Consider the following 24,179-nt stretch of genomic DNA (forward strand, 5'->3'; position numbering starts at 1 on the left):
ACCCTTAAACTTCATGTTGAATTCAGACCCGATCTAGGTATAATAAAAGTGCTCATGGCATCAGAAAAGCATGAAGTGAACCATGGCCACGTTTCAGTGTGCTATTTCTAATGGTGCTTGAGTTGCTGGGCTCTGGACTCTCTGCTGCCCAACCTCCCATCATCAGACCACACAGACAGAATTATCCGCATCATTCACGGAAATCACAGCCTTCCTTTAAGAAGTTCACCAGGCCAGAGGCAGTGGCTCACACCTTCAATCCTAGCACTTTAGGAGGCCGAGTCGAGCCGATTTCCTGAGTTTAAGAGTTCGAGACCAGCCTGGGCAACATGGTGAAACCCCGTCTCTACTAAAATACAAAAAATTAGCTGGGCGTGGTGGTGGGCGCCTGTAGTCCCAGCTACTCGGGAGGCAGAGGCAGGAGAATTGCTTAAACCTGGGAGGCCGAGGTTGCAGTGAGCCGAGATCGTGCCACTGCACTCCAGCCGGGGCGACAGAGCGAGACTCTGTATCCAAAAAGAAAAAAAGTTCACCAAACCAAAATCTTAGCGGTTACATATCCTGAAGTCCGCTTATGCTAACCACTTAATTCTGTGCCCAGAAAAGACCCACAAGAAGTTGAGAGAAGCTATTTGATGTATTATTGCCTGTGACATTTGCTGTCACCTCACAATTTAAAGTTGATCGTTTCTCAAACTTTTATTTCAGCCGCTTAACACTGGGACCTGTAGTTTGCAATGCTGCCAGCAGGTGGAGGTGGTGTCTAAATCACTGGTCTCACCTAAATGCAGCGGTGCTTTCTCTGCCTCTCTGGACACAGCCCTCAGATTTCTAACCAGGCATTTTCCAATTAGTTGTTTAGTAATCATTAATAATGATAAAGACAGTAATAATAATAAAATACATACTTAAAATAGTTCACATATTATTTTTTAAATATTGTGTAAGATGTCTTACAGGACTTAGGTTTATCTTATTTTTTTTTTTTTTTTTGAGACAGAGTCTCACTTTGTCACCCAGGCTGGAGTGCAGTGGCGCAATCTCAGCTCACTGCAACCTCTGCTTCCCGGATTCAAGTGACTCTCCTGCCTCAGCCTCCCAAGTAGCTGGGATTACAGATGCCCGCCACAATGCCCGGCTAATTTTGGTGTTTTAGTAGAGATGGGGTTTTGCCACGTTGCCCAGGCTAGTCTCGAATTCTTGTGCTCAAGTGATCAACCTGCTGTGGTCTCCCAAAGTGCTGGGATTATAGACGTGAGCCACCACGCCTGGCCTATTTTGATTTTTTAAAATGTGTGCTTCTGGTATCTTCTGAAAAAAATGTTTAAAAATTTTTAAAAAGTGTCCTTATTTGTTTGGGTTCTTTATGTAAGAAACATGGATTAGCCAGGCGCGGTGGCTCAAGCCTGTAATCCCAGCACTTTGGGAGGCCGAGACGGGTGGATCACGAGGTCAGGAGATCGAGACCATCCTGGCTAACACGGTGAAACCCCGTCTCTACTAAAAAATACAAAAACCTAGCCGGGCGACGTGGCGGGCGCCTGTAGTCCCAGCTACTTGGGAGGCTGAGGCAGGAGAATGGCGTGAACCCGGGAGGCGGAGCTTGCAGGGAGCTGAGATCCGGCCACTGCACTCCAGCCTGGGTGACAGTGAGACTCCGTCTCAAAAAAAAAAAAAAAAAAAGAAACATGGATTAGTCATTTTTGAAAGGGAAAAATGAAACTATCACTTGTTTTCGTTAGTTTTAAAGAAACACACAGGTCCCAGGGGTATCTTTGTCTTGTCAAGAGCTACAGCTTGATGATCAGCAGAATATCTAGTGTCTCTGGCTACTTATCTAGCAGTGGCAAAGGATCTGCTTTCTGTCACAGACGTGACGATCACTTCCTTCTATCTTTTTTTTTTCCCCCTCAGAGAAAAAAAAAAGACACTGTCAGAGACAGTGTCTTGCTCTGTCGCCCAGGCTGGAGTGCAGTGGTACAATCATTGTTCCCTGTAGCCTTGAACCCCTGGACTCAAGCAATCCTCCTGCCTCAGCCTCCCAAGTAGTTGGGACCACAGATGCACCCCACCATAACTGGCCAATTTTTTTTTTAATTTTTCATTTTGTAGGGAAGGGGATGTGACTCATTGCCCTGGCTGGTCTGGAACTCCTGGCCTTAAGTAGTCCTCCCACCTCAGTCTCCTGAAGTGCTGGGATTACAGGTGTAAGCCACTGTGCTCAGCCCCATAGCTAAGATTTTTAAAGCTAGTTATGGAAATACTTTCGTTAATCTTTTTACTGTCCGATCATGTGGTGTGGAATTTTTCCCCTTGGCTAACAGGAGGTATTACCCTGATACATGAGTAGAGGTGCAAAGCGGTTCTTTTTCTTCTGTGTCCCAGACCAGAACGTTATTTTGCTTACTATGAAAAAGTTATGCATTAGCTCTTAGTAGTAAATAGTGATAAATATCCCATTTTTTAAGAACCATGGTCCAGACCCCACAATCCCTCTTTCAAACATTATTTCATATAATTCAGATTTCAGCCCAATGAAGTGGGTTACAGATCTCTTCTTTTTATAGATGAGAAAACAAGCCTTTGTGAGAGTAAGCACGTCACCTTTAGGTGATAGAGTCCGGTGTCTAGACTTTCTAGACAAGGCGGGGGGTGGGGCTGGCTGGGGCTTTGATTATAAAGAACCTAAAAGAGGCAGATTGTGTCCTGTTATCATAGAATATTTTGACGTAAAATATAAACCTGGTGTGGTGCAAACTATAAGTTTCAGTTGGTTCCCACAGCTGGAAGCCTTACAGTTTCTCCTTTAAAAGAAATCCACTGCTCGTTTCCCTATTGTTTAGGGCCTCAGCCCCGAAAGTGGGATGTCTAAAATGCCATTATTAAGGGACCTGTGAAATAAATTATGGTATATTAATATAAAATGAGATACTTTTCAGCCATTAAAAAGAATATCTATCTAGATATACTTACATGGAAAAATCACCATGAAATAAACAAATTGTAGAAGAACAGGTGCTATTTCTTGGTTTGAAAGAAGTGTGCTTAAAATGCCTATTTTTCTCCAAATCATATTTATTTTTAAACTTTTTAATGAGATATAGCTTATATGGAGTGATATTTACAGATTTTTTTTTTTTTTTTTTGAGACGGAGTCTCGCTCTGTCACCGGGATTGGAGTGCAGTGGCCGGATCTCAGCTCACTGCAAGCTCCGCCTCCCGGGTTTACGCCATTCTCCTGCCTCAGCCTCCTGAGTAGCTGGGACTACAGGCGCCAGCCACCTCGCCCGGCTAGCTTTTTGTATTTTTTAGTAGAGACGGGGTTTCACCGTGTTAGCCAGGATGGTCTCGAACTCCTGACCTCGTGATCCGCCCGTCTCGGCCTCCCAAAGTGCTGGGATTACAGGCTTGAGCCACCGCGCCCGGCCTACAGATTTTTTTTTTATTGTTTTTTTTTGAGACGGAGTCTCACTCTGTCACCCAGGCTGAGTGCAGTCGTGTGATCTTGGCTCATGGCAACTTCCGCCTTCCAGGTTCAAGTGATCCTCCCACCTCAGCCTCCTGAGTAGCTCGGACCACAGGTGTGCACCACCATGCCTGGCTAATTTTTTTGTATTTTTCGTAGGGACAGGGTTTCACCATGTTAGGTAGGCTGGTCTCAAACTGCTGACCTCAAGTGATCCACCCACCTCGGCCTCCCAAAGTGCTGGGATTATAGGCATGAGCCACCGCCCATAGCAATATTTACATATCTTAAGTGTACAGTGGAGCTTACATCTGGAATAATATACCCCAAACTTTTAAGAATAGTTACCTCTAGGTAATGAGATTAGCATAAGAAGATCTTTCACTTTTTGCTTTGTTTGAATTTTTTGTAATGATCATGTTATTATATAAATATGTATATATCTGTGAATATGTGTGTATATATGCATATATATTTTTTGTTTGTTTTAAGTAAAAGATTAGATGCACACATTTACACTCATGTTCAACTTGAGAAGCTTCCCAGGGATCTCAGAGATCCATCCCATCTTCTATCCTGAAATCTTCCATCCTGAATAGGAGAATATGCCTGGGAAATTTTACTTTAAAAGCTGAAGATTTGGAAAGCCAGAAGTGACTGAGAGATCAAGGCCACTCTCTTGTTATTTCTTACCAGACTGTGCGTCCTGATAAGAAATGTTGGGGTGTTGGACTGAGCAGCCTGTTTTAGGCCCCCACCCTCCTTATCAACCTCCAGCAATTCCTCATCAGGAAAAAGAATAGGCGTCCCTGAGGTTCTCTCCAATTCTCTGGGCACCAGAAACACCTCCTTATTTTTAGTACATTTGTGAATGAGTGTATATTAAGCATTCCCAGTTTTCAAGATAAAAAGTTCAAAAGGACAAAAATAACATGTATTTATTTTTGTTGCCACATATCATATAGTGAGGCATCTCAGCTGTCACAGGCAGATAATAATCATGAATTGACAATTTATATAATTAGGTGGGGCACAGTGGCTCACGCCTGTAATCCCAGCATTTTGGGAGGCTGAGGCAGGAGGATTTCTTGAGGCCAAGTGTTCAAGACCAGCCTGAGCAACATAGTGAGACCCCATCTCTAAAAATTAGCTGGATGTGGTGGCATGTGCCTGTAGTTCCAGCAGCTCAAGAGGCTGAGGCAGGAGGATTGCTTGAGCTCAGGAATTGAAGGCTGGAGGGAGTTATGATCACGCTACTACACTCCGGCCTGGGTGATAGAATGAGACCCTGTCTCTAAAAAAAAAAACCAATTTACACAATTGCATACTGAATTTCTTGGACGGTGTCACTTTCCTAATCCCCCACCCCCTCCGTCAACACTTCTGTCCACCCTCCCTTACTTTCAGAGTCAGTTATTTCATCTGCTTTTGTTTACCCATAAAAATTGCCTTGAGGGGTACATGGGATGGGTATTGGAGAGAGGCTGAAGGAGGCTATTGTTTTCCCATCAGTGGTTTCATTATCACCAGAACCCTCAGCCTGTGGTAGATAAAGCTGGGAGGGAGTGTGTTAGCATTCCAGGCTCAGGGCGGGGTACCGTGCTGGTGAAGTGAGAGTAATGAGGGCTCTGGCTGTTCCCTTCAATTCGAGACTGGAGGCATCGCCTCAGGGCTCCCCACGCCAAAGTCCTAGGACTCCAGTGATCACCTTTGGGTCCTTCTGCTGCCTCCCTTTAACCTTTTCAGCTTTCACTGGTTTGAGTCATATCCTGGGCCAGACGGCAGAAGCTGTGCCTCCTTTCAGTAGGTGTACTCGTAGTAGGGACACTGACAGAGGAGCTAAGCTGTTAGATCCCATAATTTCTGACTTCTGTCCACCCATATTTCTCCTTTTTTTTTTTTTTTTTTTTTGAGACAGAGTCTTGCTCTGTCACCCAGGCTGGAGTACAGTGGCATGATCTCAGCTCACTGCAGCCTCTGCTTCCTGGGTTCACACAATTCTCCTGCCTCAGCCTGCCAAGTAGCTGGGACTACAGGCACATACCATCATGCCTGGCTCATTTTAGTATTTTTTGGTAAAGGTGGGGTTTTGCCACGTTGGCCAGGCTGACCTCGAACTCCTGACCTCAAGCGATCTGCCCATCTCGGCCTCCATATTTCTTCTTAATTATGTAATAAAAAGACTAATTCAGAGGCACACTCACATAAGAAAGCAGAGCATGTTAAGCAAAGAGAGCCTTACCTTGCTGAGGGAAAAGAAGGAATTAATTTTTATTGCCAACTTTGTGTCACATGCTGTGTCTCCCAACATTATCACCCCTAGCCCTTACAGCAACCCTGTGGGACTGGTGTTGTCATCACCTCTGTTTCACCACTGAGATCATGGGAAGCTTCTGAGTGGAGGCTGAGCCAGAGCTGTCTGGCTATAGTGCCTGTGCCATTTCACTCACATTTGCTTGCAACTTGGCCCTGACTACTGATGATAAAGCCCGGGAGATAGTATCTGTGAAGTACCTAGCTTGGTGCCTGGCACATACTTAGAAAATGTTCCTCCCAACAGCCTCACCCATCCTCAGTCACCTTCCACCCTCATGTTGGAAGCATAGCCTCCACCACTAATTTCTTCTCAAACTATTTTTAACAGGACCTCGGACAGTGATCCACCCTAAAGCACGAATTATTGCAGAAGCTGGGCCAATAGTGATTGGCGAAGGGAACCTAATAGAAGAACAGGCCCTTATCATAAATGCGTGAGTAAGACTCTTATACATACTGTGAACCAAGGACCATGGGTAATGGTTTTTCTTAAATTTAGCTGTCTGTAAGAACCTTTTCAACTGACATCCAGGAGGCCTACTATTTTAGAGCTAGAGAAACATTAAGGGTCTTTTTCAACATAAGTAAAGAAGCAAACCAAAAACCATATGAGGGAAAAGACTTGTCCAAGATGAGAGAGCTGAGTAGCTGCCTAGAATCTTTGATGCTGGGCCTGGTCATCTTCCCCTTACATATGGCTTTCTCACCCATTCCTTAAGCAAACATTTCCTGAGCACTTCAAGCCTCCAAGTGCTGGGCCCACCACCTTGCAGAGAGTTTTTTTGGATTTTTCGATTCTAGCTGAAATGTTATTACTCATGCCTAAACATGTGAATTTAACTCTAATATATTTTTTCACATGTTTTGCACAGGTGACACCCAGAATTATAGTTGAAAAATGTGGCCGGGCGCGGTGGCTCAAGCCTGTAATCCCAGCACTTTGGGAGGCCGAGATGGGCGGATCACGAGGTCTAGGAGATCGAGACCACCCTGGCTAACACGGTGAAACCCCGTCTCTACTAAAAATACAAAAAACTAGCCGGGTGAGGTGGCGGCGCCTGTAGTCCCAGGTACTCGGGAGGCTGAGGCAGGAGAATGGCGTGAACCTGGGAGGCGGAGCTTGCAGTGAGCTGAGATCTGGCCACTGCACTCCAGCCTGGGTGACAGAGCGAGACTCCGTCTCAAAAAAAAAAAAAAAAAAAAAGAAAGAAAAATGTGGAGTCCTAGAGGCAATTTTTTAACTGTAATGATTAAAAAATAATAAAATACTAGAACATGTGCATGATCATAGTGAACCAGACTGTAAAACCCATGAATTTTTCATAAACATTTATAAGTTCTTTCTAGATAAAATTTTGGGAAGGAATTCAAGCTTATACCTAATTTATAGCAACCATGTATGGAATTTGTAAGAAAGACCTTGAGAAAATATTTAACTGTCAGAAAAAGACTGATTTAATGCTTACTTAGGATTTAAAATACATTTGGCACCTTCAGTGTAAGTCAATTAACAGCAGTTATATTCTGCAGTAACTCAACTGTCAGAGATAAAACACCATTTAAAAATGGCGTTCTCCTCTTAGAACACAAACATTTTATCTTCCAAGTATTTCAACTAGCTAACTAATAGCAATAATTATTTTATGTGAATATCTGTTTATGTTTCACAATCCCAAATAATTATTAAGAGTGGGAAATTTTCAAGTTAGGCATGGTTTTGATTCTAATTAACAGCCTAAAAAGATAGCTAGCATCTTTTTTCCTTTGTCCTGGAGAAGACCCACTGGACTTTGAATTTAAAAAATAAACTCAAGTAGGCCGGGTGTGGTGGCTCACACGGGTAATCCCAGCACTTTGGGAGGCCAAGGTAGGTGGATCATGAATGCGGTCAGGAGTTCAGACCAGCCTGACCAATATGGTGAAACCCCGTCTCTACTGAAAATACAAAAAAAAAAATTAGCTGGGCATGGTGGCACCCAACCTTGTAGTCCCAGCTACTTGGGAGGCTGAGGCAGGAGAATCACTTGAAGCTGGGAGGCGGCGGTTGCAGTGAGCCAAGATTGTGCCACTGCAAAACAGCCTGAGCGACACAGCAAGACTCCATCTCAAAAAATAAAATAAACTAAAATAAATAAACTAAGGGAGGCCGTTCTTCTCTACACACCAATGACTTCTTCATTTTTCAGTAGCTCTCTTCAACTCAAAATCAAGCCTGCTCTAGCATACAGGATGAATGAATGACTTAAATTAAGAAATAACTTTTTTTTTTTTTTTTTTATTATACTTTAAGTTCTAGGGTACATGTGCATGACGTTTATATCATGTATAACTCCCCAATGCAATCCCTCCCTCCTCCCCCCTCCCCATGATAGGCCCCAGTGTGTGATGTTCCCCTTCCCGAGTCCAAGTGATCTCATTGTTCAGTTCCCACCTATGAGTGAGAACATGCGGTGTTTGGTTTTCTCTTCTTGTGATAGTTTGCTAAGAATGATGGTTTCCAGCTGCATCCATGTCCTACAAAGGACGCAAACTCATCCTTTTTGATGGCTGCATAGTATTCCATGGTGTATATGTGCCACATTTTCTTAATCCAGTCTGTCACAGATGGACATTTGGGTTGATTCCAAGTCTTTGCTATTGTGAATAGTGCCGCAATAAACAAACGTGTGCATGTGTCTTTGTAGTAGAGTAATTTATAATCCTTTGGGTGTATACCCAGTAGTGGGATGGCTGGGTCATATGGTACAAGAAATAACTTACATAGGCTGGGCGTGGTAGCTCACGCCTGTAATCCCAGCACTTTGGGAGGCCCTGACTAGTGGATCACCTGAGATCAGTTCGAGACCAGCCTGGGCAACATGTTGAAACCCCATCTCTACAAAAATACAAAAATTAGCCGGGCCTAGTGGCACGTGCCTGTAGTCCCAGCTACTTGGGAGGCTGAGGGAGGAGAATCTCTTGAACCCGGGAGATGGAGGTTGCAGTGAGCCAAGATGGCACCACTGCACCAGCCTGGGTGATAGAGTGAGATTCCATATCAAAAAAAAAAAAAACCAACAACAAAAAAAGAAATAACTTACATAGTCATATCTTTTAAGCTTGATGTAGGTAAAATTTAAAGAATTCACCCAAATTCGAAAATGGGAAGAAGATTGCTTATCGTGTTACTGACTTTTTGGATGATTTGTTTCTTCTTTTTACAGTTACCCAGATAATATCACTCCTGACACTGAAGATCCAGAACCAAAACCTATGATCATTGGCACCAATAATGTGTTTGAAGTTGGCTGTTGTATCCTTTACAATAATCTACCATAAATAATTCCTGGCTGTCCTTTAGTACCTAAGTCTTCTGTAGAAATTGTAAAACTGTCACAATTTGTCTATCAAATATACTTACATTCATAATATATATTATAATTACATTTTTAAAAGTAGGTCATCCAGGCTGGGTGCGGTAGCTCATGCCTGTAATCCCAGCACTGTGGGAGGCCGAAGTGGGCAGATCACTTGAGGCCAGGAGTTCAAGACCAGCCTGGCCAACATGTTGAAACCCTATCTCTACTATTAAAAAAAAAAAATTACAAAAATTAGCTGGGCACGGTGGCGCATGCCTGAAATTCCAGCTACTCAGGAGGCTGAGGCAGGAGAATTGCTTGAACTCAGGAGGCGGAGGTTGCAGTGAGCCAAGATTGTGCCACTGCACTCCAGCCTGGGTGACAGAGCGAGACTCCATCTCAAAAAAGAATAAAAATAAAAATAAAAGTAGGTCACGTAGCTCTTTGAACAGACTTTTTGAATAGTATATATTTTTTAAATGGTCCCTTCTGTTCCTGTAAATAAGTCAATAAAGTAAGTATGCCATTTTTAGACAAACGCAGACACACACATATCTTTAGCTCAGCACTTTGAAAGTAACCACTTCTTTTGCTGGTTGACAGGTAGCAATGGCTAAGTGACAATAAACATAGAAACAGCAATGCTGGCTTCCTTCTTGATTGAAGAATCCCAACTTTGTCAGTGTGTCTCCTATATAGGTTTAGGTAGACAACACATTGTCTGATTCAAGAAAATGGTGTGGAGGGGTGAAAATATTCCATTATTCATGTGTTGTCTTTCCCCCTCCCCCAGAATGTCTCCAGTTCTTTTGCTTAGTTTAGTACTCTAAAAAGATAGTAAAATCAGGCCAGGCGCGGTGGCTCATGCCTGTAATCCCAGCACTTTGGGAGGCCGAGGCGGGCGGATTACCAGAAGTTGGGAGTTTGAGGCCAGCTGACCAACATGGAGAAACCCCGTCTCTACTAAAAATACAAAATTAGCCGGGTGTGATGGCGCATGCCTGTAATCCCAGCTACTCGGGAGGCTGAGGCAGGAGAATCACTTGAACCTGGGAGGCGGAGGTTGTGGTGAGTCGAGATTGCGCCATTGCACTCCAGCCTGGGCAACAAGTGAACCGAAACTCCGTCTCAAAAAGATTGAAAAAAAAAAGATAGTAGAATCTTACGGTGTCAGCAAAACATACAATATATAGTAGAAAATATTTAGAAGGAAAAATCTAAATGTTCAACGATAGCAAGATATTTAAATAAATTGAACTATGAGCATAAAACCACTAGGACCATTAATCAGTCTTTTAAAATTATGTTCTCAAATATTTTATTTTATCTTTTTTGAGACAGGATCTTGCTGTGTCACCCAGGCTGGCATGCAGTGGCACAATCATAGCTTACTGCAACCTCAGCTTCTAGACTCAAGCATTCCTCCCATCTCAGCCTCCCAAGTAGCTGGGATTATAGGCGAACAGCATCGTGCCCAGCTAATTTTACTTTTGGTAGAGATGGTGTCTCACTCTGTTGCCCAAGCTGGCCCTTGAACCCCGAGGCCCAAGCAATCCTCCCACCTTGGCCTCCCAGAGTGCTGGGGTTACAGATGTGAGCCACCCTCCCTGGCCTAAAGATGTTAATAGCGTGGAATAATGCTTGCAAATTTAAGTGAACTGAATAACCTATAAAAGTTTATTGGCCGGGTGCAGTGGCTCAAGCCTGTAATCCCAGCACTTTGGGAGGCCGAGACGGGCAGATCACGAGGTCAGGAGATCGAGACCATCCTGGCTAACACGGTGAAACCCTGTCTCTACTAAAAAATACAAAAAACTAGCCTGGTGAGGTGGCGGGCGCCTGTAGTCCCAGTTACTCGGGAGGCTGAGGCAGAAGAATGGCGTAAACCCGGGAGGCAGAGCTTGCAGTGAGCTGAGATCCGGCCACTGCACTCCAGCCTGGGCTACAGAGCGAGATTCTGTCTCAAAAAAAAAAAAAAAAGTTTGGCCGGGCGCGGTGGCTCAAGCCTGTAATCCCAGCACTTTGGGAGGCCGAGACGGGCGGATCACGAGGTCAGGAGATCGAGACCATCCTGGCTAACACAGTGAAACCCCGTCTCTACTAAAAATACAAAAACTAGCCGGGCGAGGTGGCGGGCGCCTGTAGTCCCAGCTACTCGGGAGGCTGAGGCAGGAGAATGGAGAATGGCGTAAACCCGGGAGGCGGAGCTTGCAGTGAGCTGAGATCCGGCCACTGCACTCCAGTCCCGGCGACAGAGCGAGACTCCGCCTCAAAAAAAAAAAAAAAAAAAAAAAAGTTTATACAGTATGATTCCCACTTATATACAGGAAATTCTATATATTTATATAAAGATATATCAAAATTTAACAGTGTTTAAATGATTGGGTGATGGATAATTTTAATTATCTTGAAAAAATTATGAAAATACTCATAAAATCAGGGTATAAGGTACTCGTTTCTTCAAAAACAAGTCATTTATTTATACCTAGAGATATTTATGTTTAAAGATTAAACCATTACCACAGATTGCCCAGAGCAAAGAGTTCTGGTGAGGGTGAGCCTGCATGGCCCATCTGACACCTCTGTCCTTTGTCCCAGTGCAATATAAAAACATACTGTGTTAGTGGGGACTAAAGGTGAACATATTTATAGTATTTACCTAACTCTGGCTTACAGATTCCCAAGCTATGAAGATGGGAGATAATAATGTCATTGAATCAAAAGGTAAGCTATGTTCAGAGTTTTATTGTCAAAGCAGTGACCTCTTTTCTCTTTGTGTTGTCCTGGGAAACAACCTAATACAAACTGGCAAGGTGGTGTGCTTGGAAGGGGGCTACAATAGCTGGCAAACTAATTCTTTGCCAGTAAGGAACCTAATCTGGTTATGTGGTTGTCTGGTAATGTTAAATACATTAAATTTAAAATCAGCTGTGTACAGGATTGAATTAAACCATAAAGTTTAAATGAAAGATTCAGAAAAGGTTTCTACTAAATACTAGTCTCTGAAATTTTAGTTGGTTAGTGTTGTTGTAGAATTAAAGGAGGGGAAAAATCACAGTGTCTCTAGCAGTTGCTTTCTTTAATTTCAGAAATACTTTTCCCTAACCAATCAGAAACCAATATCATGAGCTTGTAAGTGGGACCAGACAGGAGATTACGTAAAGTCAGTGTCACTACTAGGAAGCAACTTCAAGAGCTTGTCCCACCAAGGTCCAGAAAGAACCTGGATGATGACAGTTCTTTAGAATAGTGGGTTATCTTTCTTGGTCCTGAGTGGCATGAAAGAAAATGCTGCTTTTTTAAATAATAAAATGAGGCCGGGCGCGGTGGCTCAAGCCTGTAATCCCAGCACTTTGGGAGGCCGAGGCGGGCGGATCACGAGGTCAGGAGATCGAGACCCTCCTGGCTAACACGGTGAAACCTCGTCTCTACTAAAAATACAAAAAACTAGCCGGGCGCGGTGGCGGGCGCCTGTAGTCCCAGCTACTCGGAGGCTGAGGCGGGAGAATGGCGGGAACCCGGGAGGCGGAGCTTGCAGTGAGCCGAGATCGCGCCACTGCACTCCAGCCTGGGCGACACAGCGAGACTCCGTCTCAAAAAAAAAAAAAAATAATAATAATAATAATAATAAAATGATACTTTGTGTTAATCTACTTAATGACTTTTATTTTAATTTGGATTATCAATGATCACTATTATCATCAGCATTTTCTGTTTATGCTTACTGTGTTTCAAACCTGTGCTCATCACTTTACATCTGTTCTTGCATTTATTCCTTAAACGGTGAAGTAGAGTGGCCTCTTTGTTTTATAGATGAACTTGAGCTTAGAGACTTTGCAGTGACTTTCCCAAGGTCACACAAATAGCACCAGAGCTCCATTTTGAATCCATCTGACCCTGGCTTGTACTGCCTGCCTCTGTGTTGTCCATACAAACTCCAGACTGATGTATTTTCTTTAACTTTTTTCTTAAGGCCAGTTTACATTTTTATACCTAAATCATCTTAGGAAAAAAAGTGTTGCAATCATTTGATGTCTTAAGTTGCAGTTCTTTCTATGTTTTCATTGCAGCATATGTAGGCAGAAATGTAATATTGACAAGTGGCTGCATCATTGGGGCTTGTTGCAACCTAAATACATTTGAAGTCATCCCTGAGAATATGGTGATCTATGGTGCAGACTGCCTTCGTCGGGTGCAGACTGAGCGACCGCAGGTACTAGAACCTCTCTTTAAAAAGAGTTCTGTCTGCTAATTTTCCCAAAATACAATGTAATTGTCTTCATGAGGCAGCAGGTACACTATTTAAGAAGAACATAATTAAAATAAAAGAGGCTAGGCTCAATGACTCATGCCTGGAATCCTAGCACTTGGGAGGCCGAGGCAGGAGGATGACTTGAGGCCAGGAATTTAAGACCAGCCTGGGCAACATGGTGAGACTCTGTCTCTACAAAAACTAGAAAAACTTAGCCAGGTGTGGTGGGGCATGACTATAGCCCAGCTACTGAGGAGGCTGAGGTGGGAAGATAATGCTTGAGTGTGAGATTACCATGAGCCAAGATCATGCTACTGCACTCCAGCCTGAGCAACAGAGACCCCAACTCAAAAAATAAATAAATAAAAAGAAAACAATGAGAAACATCCCGAAAAACCAGGATTTAACTGCAGTTCAATCCCTGAAACCAGGATTTAATTGCAGTTCAGTTTTTAGGTTAATATCAAAAATATATACAAGGATGACGATGACAAGTCAGTTATGAGAAAAGATCCAGAAATGTTATTCTTGGTCTCATGCATTGTCACTGACAATGCGTAAACAAACCGTACAAGCCATATTGATTTACTCCTAAAATATCAGTCTTCAAATTTAAGGAATGACCATACTACATTTATCCTGTGCCTCTACCTGGGGTGTGTCTATTTAGTTTATTGCCATAGCTTCATAATAAACACAGTTTGTGAATAAGAAAGTGTGTTTGGATATTTTCCTGGCTTGAAAAATTATCTCCTCCTAGAAACTCAGATCAAGAATAATGTAGAGTAAATATCTGGAGTTTAATATTAGAGTAGGAGATGAAAAAGGGCATTTGGGCTTCCTTTGGACGTAAGACATTTGTATTGCAGTTCTGAGCCTCATTGCTTGGCACATTCGATGTATATTTCTTCAGTTACCTAGCCTCCTTTTCTTCCCACTAAAGAAAATAGTTTCAAGCACTGTGGGAGGCCAAGGCAGGCAGATCACTTGAGCCCAGGAAGGAGTTCAAGACCAGCCTGGGCAACATCATGAGACCATAAAAAATCATCAGTTGGGCCTGGTGGCATTCACCTATAGCCCCAGCTACTTGGGAGGCTGAGGTGGGAGAATCGCTTGAGCCCAGGAGGTCAGGGCTGCAGTAAGCTCTGTACCACTGCACTCCAGCCTGGCTGACAGAGTGAGGAGCTGTCGCAAAAAAAAAAAAAAAAAAAAAAAAAAGAGTAGTTTCAAAACATAACTATGCCTCTGATTCTTAGCCATATTTTATCAGGAATCAAAACTCCAGTTCTTTCTGGGTTACTCTATTTCTGTAATGTTTGGCTTCATTATTCTTATTATTATAAGCAAGTATTACTCTATAGACTAAAAAGGAAATAAGGCCAAATCTAGTCATTTTTTTACTTTCTACATAACAGCAAAAATGACTGAAGACTGGGAAATGAAGCTGGTGTTGGGGAAGGGAGATTAGAATTAAGTGAGCAAGAATATCTGAAACTTATTATTTTATAATACGCAATATTGTCTTCCACATTTCACTAATCATAAGGACTATATAGAGGTCTTTATTAAAAATAAAGATTCCCCGAACTTATTGAGTCACAGTGCTAGGGCAGGGGCCTAAAAAGCTATATTTTTTACAAGTACTGCAGTGAGTTTTACAGTCAGGAAAATCTGGGCAGTACTAATATATAAAGAGTGAAGATCAGACAGGTGTACCCAAGTACACCTCAGCTGTGTGGCTCTGTAGGTCACGTGGAAAACAAAATACTCTGGGTGTTTTAATTATGTCGTCTTCTGTAATCGGAACTTTTTAACTTCTCAGAAGCCAAGATGAAATCTACAAAAGCGAGTTTGAAAAGTGACTTCTGTATGTTTTTATATAAATATATAAAATCTGTTGGCTTTTTCTTGTAACTAGAGTTAGCATATGTTCATTATAAATTTAAAAAAAAGAGCAGGTAAGCAAAAATGAGTCAATGAAAATCACCTGTAATTCCACAACTTATTTATTAATAACCATTGCTACCTGGAACTTTTTTTTTTTTTTTTTTTTTGAGACAGGGTCTGGCTCTGTCACCCAGGCTGTAGTGCAGAGGCACAACCATGGCTCACTGCAGCCTCAACCTCCTGGGCTCAATCCACCTGCACCCCCCCGCCCCGCCCTGCTTCCACCTCAGCCTCCCAAGTAGCTATGATACAGGGGCGTGCCACCACACACAGCTAATTTTTTACTTTTTTGTAGTGACAAGATCTCCCTATGTTGCTCAGGCTGGTCTGGAACTCCTGGGCTCTAATCATCCTGCTCTCTGGGCCTCCCAAAGTGCAGAGATTACAGGCATGAGCCACCACGCCTGGTCGCTGCGTGGTACTCTTGACTTTGCTTTCTGCCAGTCAGCTTTAATTACCTTATGTTTTTAGCCCCAGACACTACAGCTGGATTTCTTGATGAAAATCTTGCCAAATTACCACCACCTAAAGAAGACTATGAAAGGAAGCTCAACTCCAGTAAAGAACTAAGAACAGTATATGCCATGAAGATAACATTTGGTCTTTGACCACTGTCTTTTGAATGGGCCCACAGTGTTTAGGCACTCTTAACAATGCACAGAATAATACGTGTTCACTGTATTTTGTAAAATTGGGTTGAGAGGAAACTAATGGAGTTTCATTGTAATTGTCCTTTGTAATTTATATAAATGTATTATTTTCATATATCCTTGCTTCTTTTCTGATAATTTACAGATTTAGCTTTTCTTTTGTTGTATAAACTGCTGCCACAAATTTTAGTTATGTGAAAGACTACCCATGACAAGAAAAGACATACTGTTATGTATTTACATTCTAGCATAGACTAAACTGAATAAAAAGGCTGATAACAGCGCCTTTAGTGGGCATAATCAGGTTTTCTATTTGAATTAATCTTTTCTCTTAATTTTTATTGTGTACTAGTTGTATTAAAGCTAATGTGTTTACTTTTTCCTCTTGTGGATTTGTAGCTGTTTAAAATTTCAGGTGAAACTTCAGTAGCTATTGAATTAATTTAGACTTCACTTTGTTTTTAAGAAAAATAACGGTTTTTTTTCTTTTTGGTGAAACAAAATCAGGGAAAGATGTCTTCAGTAGAATACAAATAAGTGGCATTCTTGGGTTTCTGAGGACAGTGAAACTAAAATAAATTTTGAAATTTATACAAATTTCTGAAATTGTTAATATTTTAGCATAGTACTAATCACTCATCATTGAGCTTTATTATTCTATTGTCTGTAGTGAGCAAGATGTTGAGAATTTTATAATTCCAAATTTTTAAGGTAATTCAAGTATACATTTACTGGAACATACTTCTCAACTTTTGAATTAGTAGATACTGACTAATACTAAGATACTAAAATACTAAGATATTTTCTCAAAATTTAATTTTTATTTATTTATTTTAGAGACAAGGATCTCACTCTCTTACCTAGGCTGGAGTGCAGTGGCACAGTCTTTGCTCGCATGGGTCACTTGACCTCCTCAAGCTGAAGTGATCCTCCTGCCTCAGCCTCTTGAGTAGTTGGGACTGCAGGCATAAGCCACCATACCTGGCTTTTTTATGTTTTTTAACTTTTTGTGGAGACAGGATCTTGCTGTGTTGCCAAGGCTGGTCTCAAACTCCTGACTCAAAATTTAATTTTTAATTGTGAATAGAGAAAAATATATTTTTGAATTTCTGAAACTGACAGCGCAAATTAGCCCAATTGTTCAAAATTGGAATGATTTTGGTAAGAATACTCATGACTAAACTTGGAAAACTATACTGTAGTGGATGGAACATTGAGCTTTTGAAAAGGAGAACATAAATGCCCTATTTCTGTTAACTGCTATTTATTCATTTTTCAACCCCCTGGTGATCAGTTCAGAATGTTGTTGATCATGGAAATTTTCTAGATAAAAGAAATCAGAAATTACAAGACAGTCTTTGAAATTCTATACTGGTTCTAATGTATTCTCTCTGGACAGGCTCTGATATGCTAAGTAAATGGCCTTTCCAAACTACACAGGTACTATGTGGGGCAACAGTGAGATGCCTTCTAAGGACTTGATAAGAAGAAATCACCAGAGAATCAACACATAGTGAGGAGAGTCTCAGTGCTTCCCAGGTACACTGTAGGTTATTACATGATATTAACTCATTTGAGGAAAGAAAATAACCAAAATTATCAACTCACCAAAATGGGATTTGAAGAAACAAAATATGACAGTGTATATACAGTGTTATCCATGAAAAGGAAGTCCTGCATCCAAGAAATGTGAGTAATTCAGTGACCCAAAGTGTTCTCTACTTCAGTTAGGACTAGTTTATCAAGACCCAAGGTATGTGGCCTAGGGAGAACATACCTTGAGACTTGCCACTTCTTTTGGCACTAATTACAAGTCTAACTGAACCATCTTCTGATTGTTAATATGGCCTTTAAGCTATTATTGTTCAGGAAGAGGGAGAATTCTGCATAAGGGCACCAAAATTTCATTCTGCACATAGTAAATTTAGAGAAATTCTCTAGTTTATACGTCAGTCTCGTGAATTTTGTTTGTGTGGTTCTGCCCCCAAGTTTGTCAGTTTAGTCTATGAATTTCTGACTATTCTAATGAAACATAGTTTCTGATTCTTCAGGATAGAGAACCAAAGCTCAGACAGATAACTGCAAACTTCACTCTTTGGGGCTTCTGCATAGCCAGGCTGTCAGCCTTCTCCTAGTGGCACTCTGTCTCACTTGAGACTACACTCAAACTGCATCCCAAATATTCTAGACAAATAAGCTAAGTGGTTAGGAGAACCCAGACATCTGTGTGACATGAGGTAGTAACTGGACAGGGAAAAGAGAGAAACCATTTTATCAAATCATCTTATTGCAATCTGGCACTAGCTCTTTGGTCAAGATGATGGATCTTCGCCAATTGAATAGTGTAAGGTCTGGAAACAGTGATGAAACTTCACTTCATCCATAAGCACACACTGTAGTAGTTATGTATGCTGTGTAACAAATTACCCCCAAAACTAAAACAACACACATCTTATTAGCTCACTCAGTTTCTGAGAATCAAGAATCTGTGTATGTCTTAGCTGATGCTGGGGCTGCAGTATCCATTTCCAAGATGGCGCACTAACATGGTTGTTGCCAGAAGGCCTTAGTTCATCATCACATGAGCCTCTCTACAGGGCTGCCTGGGTGTTCTCTTGACATGGCAGCTGGCTTTCTCCAGAATGAGTGATCCCAGAGAGGACAGAAGCCACAGGGCCTTTCATGACCTAGTCTCTGAAGTTGTACACGATCATTTCCACTGAATTTGATTTGTTAGAACTGAGTCACTAAGTCCATTCTACACTGAAAGGATGGCGAATTAGGCTCTACCTTTTAAAAGGAATGGCATCAAAGAGTTCATGCTCATATTTTTATTTTTTAATTTTATTTATTTATTTATTTATTTTGAGACAGTCTTGCTCTGTCACCCAGGCTGCAGTGCAGTGACATGATCTCGGCTCACTGCAACCTCTGCCTCCCGGGTTCAAGTGATTCTCCTGCCTCAGCCTCCCAAGCAGCTGGGACTACAGGCGTGTGCCACCATGCCCAGCTAATTTTCGTATTTTTAGTAGAGACGGGGTTTCGCCATGTTATAGGTTTGAACTATATTGGTTTCGAACTCCTGACCTAAGGTGATCCACCTGCCTCCGCCTCCCAAAGTGCTGGGATTACAGGCGTGAGCCACCATGCCCAGCCCATGCTCATATTTTTAAACCCCAGCATGTACACACACATCCATGTACATCTGGGTTTCTCCTAGTGCACTATCAGCATCTCTTTAGAGAGTCTCCACACTGGGAGGAAGATGACTTTGGGAAGGACTGCTGTATATTAATTGCCATGGCACATGATGTCATCAGAGGTCATCTTATCCACTTGAAACCCCATTGTGTAGTGTTTTCTGACACCAAATGTGTGGTTTTTCCAACACCAGCAACCGATTCTCCAACACTAACTGAATGTCCAGCAATTCAGTACAGTTCTGATGCTATCTGGAGTTAGCCCAGACCCCACACTCCCATAGAACTACCCCCACTTCATTTGTCAGCATCAAATAGGGTGCCCAAACTACCCATACTTCTGTCCAGCCAACTCCAAATTGGGGTATTCCCATGATCCCTCAGGCTCAGTAATTCTCTAGAATGACTCAGAGAACTCAGGAAAGTGTGTGTTCACTACTGCAGATGTATTACAAGGGTACAACTCAGGAACAACTGAAAGGAAGAAATGCCAAGGCCATGAGATGGGATGGGATGGCACGGTTTCCATTCCTTCTTTGAGCACGTCAGCCTCCCAGCACAGCACCAGCCTGGAAGCTTTCCAAATCTAATCATTCAGGAGTTTTTATGATCCAGTGTGTAGTCCCTCTAACCTCCCTGGAGTTTGTGGGTCAGGGCTGAGAGTTCTGATCCTCTAGTCATATGTTCTCATTAGCATACAAAAGATGGTACATTCTGGTCAGGCATGGTGGCTCACGCCTGCAATCCCAGCACTTTGGGAGATTGAGGCAAGCAGATAACTTAAGGTTAGGAGTTCAAGACCAGCCTGGCCAACATGGTGAAACCCCATCTCTACTAAAAATACAAAAATTAGCCAGGCATGGTGGTGAGCATCTGTAATCCCAACTACTTGGGAGGCTGAGGCAGAATTGCTTGAACTCGGGAGGCGGAGGTTGCAGTGACCCAAGATGGCACCACTGCACTCCTCCTGAGGGCAAGACTCCGTCTCAAAAAAAAAAACCCAGTAATTTCCAAGGGCTTGAGAAACTCTGTGCCAGGGACCAGGGACAAAGACCAAATATTTTTTATTTAGCCACACCTATCTTCTTAGAAATTTAGATTACTTTCCTTTAAATATAACATAAATTTCATTAAGCATCAGTTTAACTTGTTGAGGCTTAACAGAAACTATTAACAAAAACCTTGAGAGACAAGAATACTGAGCGGGAGAAATAATACAAGAACTATTCTTAACCCTAATATACTTTGTCAAGTCTGACTTTTTAAAAAATCGCATTAAGCTTGCGTAGAGCTGACTACATACCAAGCACTGTTAAAAGCAGTTTACGTGTAACTCATTAATTGCACATTATTTCATTTAACTGTATTAATGAGGTAGGTGATATTACTATATAGCCTTATTTTGCAGAACTGGAAATTGAGGCACAAAGAGGTTAAGTAACTGCCAAAAGTCCACTCAGCTAGTAAGTGGCATTCTGGCTCCAGAGTTCATGATCTTAAGCACATTCTCCATTGCTTTATTGGAAGACTAAACCTTTTAAGGTAGATACTCTATAATTCAGTGGGCTTCCTAAATGCAAATAGGGAAAACAGATGTGGATTCACCTTTCCTAAAGGCTTTGCCTGTCTTTAAGTTCTTCAACTACATGAGACTGAAAGAGTCCAGGGGTCATCACCCCCAAATATGGCACCTTGGTACGCTGATTATTTTATATTGAAGGTACTTGGGAATCAGCAGATGCCAGAAGAGGCTTTTCTTTGAGGTTTCCTTATCTACCTAAAGATCTGCCAGAAGAGAACACAATTGTATTCTATCCTTTCCCTTGTTTTTCATCAACCAAGGAAGAGTAAACTCATCACTGAAGAGACTGAAAGTCAAACACCACATCCAGAGTCCAGATGAACTTCATCCCACACCATTATCTGTTCTTTGTCTCCATTCATCTTCCCTAAAAACTATTTACTTTTCCTCTAAAAGTTGCCTACATCCCCCACTTCCCTCTCCCCTATGGAGAAGGGGATATAGCTTCTAAATCTCATTGGGTATTGAGGACTTACTTTCCTGTGATGCTTCCATGCATGTGTCAGAGGTGTTTGAACCAGAGGGACTCCATCTTGAGTAGGGACTGGATAAAATGAGGCTGAGACCTACTGGGCTGCATTCCCAGGGGGTTAAGGTATTCTAAGTCATAGGGTGACATAGGAGGTCAGCACAAGATATAGGTCACAAAGACCTTGCTGATAAAACAGCATGTGGTAAAGAAGCCGACCAAAATCTGCCAAAACTAAGATGGCGGCCAAAGTGACCCCTGGTCGTGCTCACTGCTCATTATCATTATAATGCATTAGCGTGATAAAAGACACTCCCACCAGTGCCATGACAGTTTATAGATGCCATAGCAACATCAGAAAATTACCCTATATGGTTTAAAAAGGGGAGGACCTTTCAGTTCTAGGAATTATCCACCCCTTTCCCAGAAAACTCATGAATAATCCACCCCTCATTTAGCATATAATCAAGAAATAACTATAAGCATCCTCAGTCGAGCAGCCCATGCCACTGCTCTGCCTATGGAGTAGCCATTCTTTATTCCTTTACTTTCTTAATAAACTTGCTTTCACTTTATTCTGTGGACTCACCCTGCATTCTTTGTTGTGCGAGGTCTGAGAAGCCTCTCTTGTGATCTGGAAGGGGATCCCTTTCCAGTAACACATGTACTAAATGTGTGTCCCTTTTCTGTTAATCAGCCTCTTGTCAGTTCATTTCATAGACTTGGATTAATTGAAACTTCAGGAGGGCTGAAGGAAAGTACTCTTCACTCCTACCTGGCAAAACAATAGGGAAATTTTAAAAGAGTTGTTTGATCTTCCCATTGAATTCAATAAGAATTACCCAAAGGGGTACCCGATGCTGGGGCTCCAGGTCATTCCATACAAAACTTTAAATTGGGTCTGCTTGGGGTTTTGTTTTGTTTTTTAAGAGACAGGGTCTTGCTGTTGCCCAGGCTGGAGTGCAAGTGGCACAATCATAGCCCACTGCAATCTCAAACTCCTGGACTCACACAATCCTCCTGCCTCAGCCTCCTAAGAAACTAGGACTACAGGACTGTGCCACCATGCCCAGCTCAATCTTTTATATTTTTATAGAGGAGAGGGTCTTGCTATATGGCCCAGGCTGGTCTTGAACTTCTGGCCTCAAGCAATCCTCCTGCCTCAGCCTCCCAAAGTGCTGGGATTACAGGTGTGAGCCATTGTGCCCCGTCTGGGTCTGCTTGTTACAACTAATTAACTGTAGTGGTAATTTGTGGTGGTGTTTTGTTCTGTTTTGTGTGTGTGTGTGTGTTTTGCTGGTAAAAGTAATACATTAATAATTTCATTTTACACAGTTTAGGAGGTGGGGAGAAAACACTTCTGATTCCATGGCCCCACCTCGAGCACCACCACTGTAATCGTTTTGGGGCTAATTTTTAATGTGCAATCCAAGGTGAAAGACGATCTGTCAGATAGATTCATTCTTAAAGCTTCATAATCCCCATGTAGACCCGCTATTTTAACACAAGAGGGCACCAGTAGACAGTATAATCCCCCCTCCCACCATCACAGTGTCTAGCAAATGGGTGCTCTTGGAGAGTTTTATTTATTTTTGTTTGAAGACAGGAGCTGGCTCTGTTACCCAGCCTGGAGTGCAGGCGTATAAACACGATTCACTGCAGCCTCAATCTCCTGGGCTCAAGTGATCCTCCTGCCTCAGCCTCCTGAGAAGCTGGAACCACAGACTTGTGCTACCAGGCCCAGCTAATTTTTTAAATTTTTTTTTGTGGGGATGGAGTCTCCCTATGTTTCCCAGGATGGTCTCGAACTCCTGGGCTCAAGTTGTCCGCCTGCCTGGGCCTCCCAAAGTGCTGGGATTACAGGCATGAGCCATCGCTCCTTCTGACCCATTTTAAGGATACTTTAGACTTTAATACTTTATTAAACAAAACGAGGAGCAGTTCCTTTCCTTTTGAGTGGTGCTAAGTCCCTGAATTTAGACTTTCTTTTTTCCTTTTTTAAATTTTCAGTGACAGGGACTCACCATGTTGACCAGGCTGGTCTTGAACTCCTGGGCTCAAGCCACCCTCCTGCCTCAGCCTCCCAACGTGCTGGGATTACAGGCGTGAGCCACCATGCCCCGCCTAGATTTTCCATTTCTTTTTTTTTTTTTTTTTTTGAGGCGGAGTCTGGCTCTGTCGCCCGGACTGGAGTGCAGTGGCCGGATCTCAGCTCACTGCAAGCTCCGCCTCCCGGGTTTACGCCATTCTCCTGCCTCAGCCTCCCGAGTAGCTGGGACTACAGGCACCCGCCACCTCGCCCGGCTAGTTTTTGTATTTTTAGTAGAGACGGGGTTTCACCGTGTTAGCCAGGATGGTCTCGATCTCCTGACCTTGTGATCCGCCCGTCTCGGCCTCCCAAAGTGCTGGGATTACAGGCTTGAGCCACCGCGCCCGGCCGATTTTCCATTTCTTAAACTAACTCAGCTTTCGTTAGCTACCTGTATGGTTCAGACTTTTGAGCCAGTCTCTGCTCTCTGTGAAAAATAATGCCTGATGCTCAGAACCCAAATTTCCCCTACTAGGAAGTCGTCTGCTCCTTGGTAGGCTAATCACCACTCTCCCTGAGTTGTATGCTTTCCAAAAATCAGTTGTATTTGGCCAGGCATGGTGGCTCACCCCTGTAATCCCAGCACCTTGGGAGGCTGAGGTGGACGGATCACTTGAGGTCAGTCCAAGACCAACCTGGCCAACATGATGAAACCTCATCTCTACTAAAAATACAAAAGTTAGCTGGGCGTGGGTCCCTGTAATCCCAGCTACTCAGGAGGCTGAGGCAGGAGGATTGCTTGAGCCTAGGAGGCGGAGTCTGCAGTAAGCCAAGATTGCGCTGCTGCACTCCTGCCTGGGCAACAGAGCAGGAATCAGTCTCAAAAAAAAAAAAAAAAAATCAGTTGTATTTGTTCCAAAACTTGTTTAT

The 24,179-nt window shown here is 42.6% G+C and overlaps 1 protein-coding gene across 2 annotated transcripts in view; it reads left to right on the forward strand.

Moving 5' to 3' along the window:
- The window catches only part of DCTN6 (dynactin subunit 6), a 30,274-nt gene extending 13,708 nt beyond the window's left edge, over positions 1-16,566 (forward strand). For both annotated transcript variants that reach the window (XM_033229984.1, XM_033229993.1), the window contains 5 exons: positions 6,111-6,216; positions 8,986-9,074; positions 11,797-11,844; positions 13,191-13,333; positions 15,791-16,566. In XM_033229984.1, coding sequence (XP_033085875.1) covers positions 6,111-6,216; positions 8,986-9,074; positions 11,797-11,844; positions 13,191-13,333; positions 15,791-15,889 — 485 coding nt within the window. In that variant the 3' untranslated portion in view covers positions 15,890-16,566. The remainder of the gene's footprint in view (positions 1-6,110; positions 6,217-8,985; positions 9,075-11,796; positions 11,845-13,190; positions 13,334-15,790) is intronic.
- Positions 16,567-24,179: the final 7,613 nt, after the last annotated feature.

The sequence above is a fragment of the Trachypithecus francoisi genome, unplaced genomic scaffold (genome assembly GCF_009764315.1).
Source record: "Trachypithecus francoisi isolate TF-2019V2 unplaced genomic scaffold, Tfra_2.0 Contig01440, whole genome shotgun sequence".
NCBI lineage: Eukaryota > Metazoa > Chordata > Mammalia > Primates > Cercopithecidae > Trachypithecus > Trachypithecus francoisi.